The sequence below is a fragment of the Trichomycterus rosablanca genome, chromosome 7, assembly GCF_030014385.1.
Source record: "Trichomycterus rosablanca isolate fTriRos1 chromosome 7, fTriRos1.hap1, whole genome shotgun sequence".
Lineage (NCBI taxonomy): Eukaryota > Metazoa > Chordata > Actinopteri > Siluriformes > Trichomycteridae > Trichomycterus > Trichomycterus rosablanca.
This window is the reverse complement of record NC_085994.1, coordinates 11,054,373-11,063,839: the sequence shown is the minus strand read 5'-3', so window position 1 is coordinate 11,063,839 and position 9,467 is coordinate 11,054,373. Positions and strand designations below refer to the sequence as shown.

At 42.2% G+C, this 9,467-nt stretch overlaps 1 protein-coding gene across 1 annotated transcript; it reads right to left on the bottom strand.

Annotated features, from left to right (window-relative positions):
• Positions 1-403: 403 nt before the first annotated feature.
• ngrn (neugrin, neurite outgrowth associated) lies at positions 404-7,750 on the bottom strand. Its single transcript, XM_062998372.1, has 4 exons — positions 7,679-7,750; positions 5,285-5,528; positions 5,093-5,203; positions 404-1,299 (listed from the first exon to the last, which is right to left on the bottom strand). Exons 2-4 carry the CDS (start codon positions 5,503-5,505, stop codon positions 693-695), a joined length of 939 nt encoding a protein of 312 aa, XP_062854442.1. The 5' UTR covers positions 5,506-5,528; positions 7,679-7,750; the 3' UTR covers positions 404-692.
• Positions 7,751-9,467: the final 1,717 nt, after the last annotated feature.

Genomic DNA, 9,467 nt, shown 5'->3' with positions numbered 1-9,467 from the left:
TTGCAGATGTGGAGAGTATTGCTGCTCACACCTCCGCCCAGCCTTTAACGGAATCCTTTTCCACCCATGCACTCTGCGCAGGCGCCTCTATCCGCCAATCAGGGTCCTTACACAGCGTTTGAAGACCCCGCCCACATATTCTGGTCATCCCTTCCTGCAGGCATTGCCAATTATGCCTGCTAGATGGCTCCCAGCCATTCAAACCGAGGAGTTCAGAATCTCTGCGCTGGTGTGCTAGCGGAATATCCCGCTGCGCCACCTGGGTGCCTACCTTCTGAATTTTTATTACTGATTTATTTGATCCCAGTGGTGTGTAAATACTAAATATTATCATATACTGTTGTCGTTTAAAGTAAATGTGGTCATAAGGTAATACACAAACCACTTTTATATTTTACATCTTTATTGAACTTGCTGAATAATTATGCATAGTCCAGAATATAGTATCAAAAAGGTTTATTACATTTAGCAGCAACAGTATTTCCTGTAGCTGCTAGTTAGTCATCTTAAATTTCTCCTCACCTTTGCCATTACCCTCTGGATCTTTTCCACCAGTGCTGCATGTTGTCCTCATTGTGTGATCTATGCAGCCCACTCGTGTCTAGGCACTGTAGCAACTGTATTTTGTCCATTTGTAGACAATTTGGTGCTACACCCCAACTAATTTATGAAGTGATGAGCAGATTAAAGCCTCAGATTCTGTACAGAAAGTTGCCATCAGAGTCATAAAAGTCCCTGCCCTTCTGTTCGACTACGCTGGGTTTGTTCTGCAACGTGTGGACAAGTTCCTCCAGTTGTTCCTCTGTAAGAACCTCTCCATCCCATTTCTCTTCCTCCTGCACCTGTAAATCGCTTGTCTCTTCAACATTTGTGTCCTCATGTACCTCGGGCTGTTCCTGTGATTTGCTTTGAGTCATGACTGATACCTGGGCTGCCCTTTTTGTCACTGCTGTAACATTATCATCAGAAAGAATTAGTCCTTTCTCCCCCTCCATGGGTACTAGTGCTCCACTGGTCAGGGCAGTAACAGAACTCGTGTTCCCTGAGGAAATCCTGGCCGGTAAAGTGCTGTCAGGCAGAGGAAGACTTGACTGTCCCTTTTGTACTCGAGCTGTTACACTGTCCCTGGGAGAGAGCTGTCTGACAGTGGCTAACACCTTGGTGTCCTGTTCAATCTGTCTCTCTGGAGGTGGGGTGAACTTGCTGCGAAGGACTCTGGAGATGACATCAGTGCTAACAGAGAAACCTTCTGCCAATCTCTGCAACGTCCATTCTTGTGGTGATTCCTGCTTAAGGTATCTGAAAACAGATTAACTTAATGTCAGTAATTTGAAAGAAAATGTCTAAGCCTCGGGTTCATTTTTACTTTAGTCACTGCCATTTCCCACTTACTGAGTATCAGAGATTAGTCCTCGGAACCACCAATGCTGCTCTTGCATGTTATTTATTGCCAAGGTTTTGGATACTGACTATTGTTTGAAGGCACCACTCAAAGTGAATTTAATTCAAATACAGTGGGGTCAAAAAGTATTTAGTCAGCAAGTTCTCCTACTTAGAAAGATGAGAGAGGTCTGTAATTTTCATCATAGGTACACTTCAACTATGAGAGACAAAACGAGAAAAAAAAATCCAGGAAATCACATTGTAGGATTTTTTAAGAATTTATTTGTAAATTATGGTGGAAAATAAGTATTTGGTCAATAACAAAAGTTCAACTCAATACTTTGTAACATAACCTTTGTTGGCAATGACAGAGGTCAAACGTTTCCTGTAAGTCTTCACCAGGTTTGCACACACTGTAGCTGGTATTTTGGCCCATTCATCCATGCAGATCTCCTCTAGAGCAGTGATGTTTTGGGGCTGTCGCTGGGCAACACGGACTCCACAAATTTTCTATGGGGTTGAGGTCTGGAGACTGGCTAGGCCACTCCAGGGCCTTGAAATGCTTTTTATGGAGCCACTCCTTCGTTGCCCGAGCGGTGTGTTTGGGATCATTGTCATGCTGGAAGACCCAGCCACGTTCCATCTTCAATGCTCTCACTGATGGAAGGAGGTTTTGGCTTAAAATCTCACGATACAAGACCCCGTTCATTCTTCCCTTAACACGGATCAGTCGTCCTGTCCCATTTGCAGAAAGACAGCCCCAAAGCATGATGTTTCCACCCCCATGCTTCACAGTAGGTATGGTGTTCTTGGGTTCTTCTTCTTCCTCCAAACACGACGAGTTGAGTTTTTACCAAAAAGTTCCATTTTGGTTTAATCTGACCACATGATATTCTCCCAATCCTCTTCTGGATCATCCATATGCTCTCTGGCAAACATTAGACGGGCCTGGACATGTACTGGCTTAAGCAGGGGGACACGCCTGGCACTGCAGGATTTGAGTCCCTCTCGGCGTAGTGTGTTACTGCTGGTAGCCTTTGTTACTTTGGTCCCAGCTCTCTGCAGGTCATTCATCAGGTCCCTCCGTGTAGTTCTGGGATTTTTGCTCACCGTTCTCATGATCATTTTGACCCCACGGGATCGAGGGAGATTATCAATGGTCTTGTATGTCTTCCATTTTCTTACAATTGCACCCACAGTTGATTTATTCACACCAACCTGCTTGCCTATTGTAGATTCACTCTTCCCAGCCTGGTGTAGGTCTACAATTTTCTTCCTGGTGTCCTTCAACAGCTCTTTGGTCTTGGCCATGGTTGACTGTTTGAGGCTGTGGACAGGTGTCTTTTATACAGATAACGAAGTCAAACAGGTGCCATTAATACAGGTAACGAGTGGAGGACAGAAGAGCTTCTTAAAGAAGAAGTTACAGGTCTGTGAGAGCCAGAAATCTTGCTTGTTTGTTATTGACCAAATACTTATTTTCCACCATAATTTACAAATAAATTCTTTAAAAATCCTATAATGTGATTTCCTGGATTTTTTTTTCTCATTTTGTCTCTCATAGTTGAAGTGTACCTATGAAAATTACAGACCTCTCTCATCTTTCTAAGTAGGAGAACTTGCACAATCAGTGGCTGACTAAATACTTTTTGGCCCCACTGTATTAATTTGGGGAAGTAATCAGACTTAGCTCGTGATTGAAAACATTTGTGTAGCTTACGTGTTTGATTGTTTATTAGGATTTTAACGTCCTGCTTTGCTTACATTCATGACAGGAACGGTAGGTACTCATTATACAAGGTTCATCAGTTCACAAGTTTATATTGAACACAATCTTGGACAATTTACTATCTCCAATTCACCCCACTTGCATGTCTTTGGATCGTGGGAGGAAATCCACACGGACATGGGGAGAACATGCAGACTCCACACAGAAAGGACCCGGACCGGACCGCCCCACCTGGGGATCGAACCCAGGACCTTCTTGCTGTGAGGTGACAGTGCTACCCACTTAGCCACCGTGCCACCCTGTGTAGCTTACAACTTGTGAGGCCAGCTGCAACTTTTCTAATGAAATATGTCTAGGGAATGTCAATATGTCAAATGTCTTGTGTTCTCTTAGAGGTGTTTCAGAGTTGCACAAACACCAGTAAAAACTGGGGATTAGGAAAGTCAAAGATAAGCAAAGTACTTAGTGTCTATAAATACCTAAATGTTGAATATGATTCAATTCTGTTTTTTATTCTTTAGGATTAAAATAGATAATCCATCTTCTGAATGTGTTGGAGAGGTGTTATGAAACCAAAGTATTCAGGACACCCATGCAAACACAAAGTACATGCCAAACTTCTGAGACAGAGACCAAAGTGAAGGATCAAACCCAAATCCCTGAACACGTGGAGCCATAACAATAAAAGCACCTCCTTGTTTCTACACTTACTGTCCATTTTATCAGCTCCACTTACCATATAGAAGCACTTTGTAGTTCTACAATTACTAACTGTATTCCATCTGTTTCTCTGATTGCTTGGTTAGCCCCCTTTCATGCTGTTCTTCAATGGTCAGGACTCTCCCAGGACCACTACAGAGCAGGTATTATTTGGGTGGTGGATCATTCTCAGCACTGCAGTGACACTGACATGGTGGTGGTGTGTTAGTGTGTGTTGTGCTGGTATGAGTGGACAAGACACAGCAGCCCTGATGGAGTTTTTAAACACCTGAGAATAGTCCACCAACCAAAATTATCCAGCCAACAGCGCCCCGTGGGCAGCGTCCTGTGACCACTGATGAAGGTCTAGAAGATGACCAACTCAAACAGCAGCAGTAATGCCGCTCAGGTGGCGCAGCGGTAAAAAGAAACGCGCTGCAACCAGGGCTGGATTCTGAGAAGCGTCGTATCGAATCCAGCCTTGCTTTACCGGTTCGAAGTGGAGTGGCTATATGAGCAACGATTGGCCGGTTGCTCATGTGGGGGGTGGGACAAAGAACCGGATGTGGGTCTCTCTCTGTCAGAATGCGATTGAGTTCTCTGCCGGCTGATTGGAGGCGCTTGCACAGAGATGGGAGGGGGTGCCCTTAGGGTGTGTCTCTCCGCATGCAACGCTAGGTGGCGCCAAACTCGTCAATGTGTGGGTGGCAAAGATGCATCTGGCTGCTGCTCGTGTTTCGGAGGGGATACGGGTTAGCTTCAATCACCTCCGTCAGGGCAGGGTTCGGCATAGACAGAGAGGAAGCACGATGCTAATTGAACAATTGGATGCGCTAAAAAGGGGAGAAAAAGGGGTAAAAATTTAAAAAAAAACAGCAGCAGTAGATGAATGATCGTCTCTGACTTTACATCTACAAGGTGGACCAACTAGGTAGGAGTGTCTAATAGAGTGGACACGGTATTTAAAAACTCCAGCAGTGCTGCTGTGTCCGATCCACTCATACCAGCACAACACACACTAACACACCACCACCTTGTCATTGTCAGTGCAAGGCAGAGAATGATCCAACACCCAAACAATACCTGCTCTGTGGTGGTCCTGTGGGGGTCCTGACCATTGCAGAACAGTAGAGTAACAGTTGGACTACAGTCAGTAATTGTAGAACTACAAAGAGCTTCTATATGGTAAGTGGAGCTGATAAAATGGACAGTGAGTGTAGAAACAAAGATGTGGTTTTAATGTTATGGCTGATCAGTGTATATAGAGGACTGATACATTACTTGATTTGCTGAATTGCATCCCAGCTTAATCTTCTCTCTGGTGCTCCAGGGCTGCTCAGCTGCCGCCTGATCTTGTGAAATTTAGCAGCTTTTTCCTTTTTCTTGCCCACTCTGCAAACATAACACATTCCAAACTAGCGTCAGAATGTGAAAAGAGAAAGGTGCGTTTTTCTATACTAGATCCATGCTTACTTTACAATCGACTTCAGTTCAGCTTCCACTTCGTCCATGTCAAGGTTCTCTTCGGAAATATCAAGCTGCTCTGTGCGTCTGCTTTTTGGCTTGAAATTACTTGTAGTCATTCCAGAGCCCATCCATGCCCTGGCATTGCGACTGGCGTGGCGACAAGCTGGCACTGGAAGTGAAGCTAGCTGCACTGCTACCAGATGGGCCAACCTTACTGGTGTAAACATGGTGATGTACAAGCTGCAAAGTCCTGTATTGGCAGAGACAGCAAGGACCAATGATATCAAATAAAAAAGAAACAATAAATGCTTATGAATATATCTTATCAGTCATGGTAGGTCCAGCAGCACCAGAAACAGAACACAAGGCAGGAATAAACACAGGGCAGCAATTTATTCAGGGGAACACTTGTTCACCCATTTACTCACACCTACAGGCAATTTAAAGTGGACAATTCACCTTCTCAATGCATTTTCAAAAGAGGGAGGAAAAACACATGCAGACATGGGGGTGGAAAAACAAAAAAGGTAACCTATTCCGCAACCTTTTCATACACTATTTCAACAACAGATTTAAAAAACAAAACATTGTAATGCACGGAATTACTTATTCATAAGTAGCAATACTTAGTAACTTAATGCATAAATGAGTGAAGGTCTGAGCTTGGACGTTTTTTTTTTTTTTTTTTTTCTCCCCTTTTTAGCGCATCCAATTTTTCAATTTGCATCGTGCTTCCTCTCTGTCTATGCCGAACCCTGCCCTGACAGAGGAGATCGAAGCTAACCCATATCCCCTCCGAAACATGAGCAGCAGCCGGATGCATTTTTGCCACCCACACATTGATGAGTTTGGCGCCACCTAGCGTTGCATGCGGAGAGACACACCCTAAGGGCACTCTTCCTCATCCCTGTGCAGGTGCCTCTAATCAGCCGGCAGAGGTCGTAATCGCATTCTGACAGAGAGAGACCCACATCCGGTTCTTTGTCCCACCCCCCAACTGAGCAACCGGCCAATCGTTGCTCATACAGCCGCCCAGCCTCGAACCGGGGAGCTGGATTCGAAACGATGAACACAGAATCCAGCTCTGGTTGCAGCGTGTCTTTTTACCGCTGCGCCACCTGAGCGGCCTAGCGTGTGATTGGAAGAGTTAGCTGTTAATCAATAAGAGACTGTATGTTATAAACGACGGTGGCATCATGGTAGGTAGCACTGTCACTTCACAGTGAGAAGGTCCGGAGTTCAATTCCCAGGTAAAGTGGTCTGGGTCCTTTATGTGTGAACTTTGCATTTTCTCGCCATGTCAGCATGGGTTTCCTCCCACAGTCCAAAGACATGCAGTCAGGTTAATTGGAATCCAACTAGGTGCGAGTGTGTGTACGATGGACTGGCAACCTGTCCAGCATGTTTCCTGTTTTTTGTCTAGTTAAATTGACCTGCTGCAACCCTAATAGCATAAAGTGGTGGTAAAACAGATGATGAATGAATGTTATATACAATTGTGTATAAATAAGAGGGCTGTTCACAAATGAGTGAATGGAGTGTGTATAATAGAAGGTTGGTTATGAATGGGTGAATAAATGTATGTTATACAGGACTGGCTAAGTGTGTTATAAAGGATAATCCATGAATTAATGTATAAGTAATAAGGAATTGTTAATAATTGCAGTGTATTATAGGACATTGTTTATGAATGCATGAGTAATTTAGAGAAAGTTATTTATGAATTAGTGAATGAATCATTGTGTTATAGGAAGTACTATAAATGTGTTTCTTATGTAAATCCAGTTAATTAAAAACATACATCTCTCGTGTTGAAAGTGTCCTATTGGTACTTATTTTACATTTACATTTTCGGCATTTAGTAGTGTGACAGTATACATTCTGAGGCAATTAAGGGTTAAGGGACTTGCTTAAGGGCCCAACAGCAGCAACCTGGCCGATGTGGGGCTTGAACCAGAGACCTTATGTTACTAGTCCAGTACCTTAACCGCTAGGTTACAACTGCCCTACTTAAAAAGCTTCATTATAAACAAACGTGAAACGTTTATGTTGTGTGAATAGAAAGTTCAGGAATAATCAGCTACTGATTCAGAATTAGAATCTTTTAAATGTCTCGTTTCAATAAAATTGACTAATCTTAATATTAGGCAGCATAGAGTGTGTACAGGCCATTATATTTAGTGCCCTACGAAGTGCACTTACTCAAAGAATGTGACGCTGGGAAAGAATTCGTTTTACATAAGCTCGGCTTGCTTGATTAGTACCAGAATGTAAATGAAAATAAGAGGTAAAAAACTAAATAAAAAAACGCACAGTTTAGCTTATGTTAATCCATTAAACCAAAGTGTTTACTTGTAAATACTCAGACGAAAAGTTACGACCACAACAGTACACACATACCGGTCCTGTAGATGTTTTCTTCTGGGGGTTTATGGCGTGTGGTAAACCGGTTATCTAGTGCATTGCTGCCACCAATTGGACTGGAATACGGACGCATTTTACAAACCGGCGGATGCAACCAGGGTTGGTCAGAATTTGGAGCAGTTTCTGAACCCATGACCACGTAAAGTTTGCTGTGTTACAGCAGCTTCTAATGCAGTTTATTTTGGGGATTATTCTTGGATTACATTTGGCAACCTGAACAAATGTCCTCCCAACATGAGATGAGTTTTTCCTCCAATTCTGTGTGCTTACTAAGAGGACACACTTTTTATATAGATACAGAGAAGTCACCAGCTGTAGCCATTAAAAACAATTAGAGAAAACCCTCGGATGGTAATCAAATAGGATGACTGATGACTGAATATTGCAAAAAAAAAAAAAAAAAGGATCAATATCAAGAAGGATAAAGATCCTTTAAGGAAAATACACCATTATCAAGCCACAAAAAGTAGAACCAGTATTACAATCTGGACAAAAAGGACAAGTTGGGAACAGACATGGAAAAACAAGAAGAGTGAGATCAGGAATATATTTTAACCTTGAGTTGGGATGATAAGGATGTCCATGGGCAGGTCCTAACTTAACAAACAATGACAAAATGAATACACAGATAATCTCTACAAACAACAAACAAGACACTTTTGTTGATACCACACACCAGTAAAATTAAGGTTATTCAACACAGACTACAGATTTACATTAAAGGAGAACTACCAGATGTGCAAGCAGAATTCTGAAAAGGCAGAGGAAAGAGTTATCACAAATGTTTGCTGAATTATGAAAAGAGCCAATGAATCCAAGAATGAAAGTTAAAATATCTTTCATTGGGCTCTCAAGTCAGATCAAGCCCTACAATTCCAATGTTACAAGTTGTTGCCCCCTCTAGTGTATGGGTTTGGCACTAGGAATCCAAACATTTTACACAAACTGGAATTTTTGTTTGGTCACCAAACCAGTATCAAAAGATTTACTATCTAATTTAACAATGTAAATGTAAAAATCAGCATTTGTACTGGAATCACTTAAATTTATGTTTTAATTAAGCAGCTACCCATGAACCAACTGCACTCCTGGACTACACTGCACCACCCAGCAAACCCACTTAAAAAAAGGGATTGTGTTAACCTTATGGAACAGTGTGGCACACTTAAAGCCTTTGGTCACTGTCTGTAAAAAGTTTGGCAAAAGATTTACTATCTAATTAAACAATGTAAATGTAAAAATTAGCATTTGTTTTTTTACAAGCAATATTTTAGTGTTTACAGTGATTGTTTAGGGGTTGCAAGGAAATTATTATAAAGTTTATATTTTTGAGCTTTAACCAATTGGCATTTTAGCATGGCATGTGTACTGGTGTCACTGACTTTAATGTATGTTTCAATAAAGCAGCTACCCATGAACCAACTGCACTCCTGGACTACACTGCACCACTGAGCAAACCCACTTAAAAGAAGGGATTATGTTAACCACATGGATGTGGCACACTTAAGAGCCTTTGGTCACTGTCTGTAAAAAGTTTGGCATCTTCTTTCTGTGTCTGCTTCACTTTATAATAGATAGTTTGGCTTTCTTTGTACTTATTTAAACATAACTGTGGTTGGACTGGCTATACTCACTGGCAGTGAGTTCTCAGGTGTATGTCTACTTGTGATGGATTGACATTATTTTAGTCTTCTGGTCTTGAACCCAATATTTCTAGGTAGGCACCTGAACTCATCCAGAACCTTATCAAGTTGTGTTTAACAAA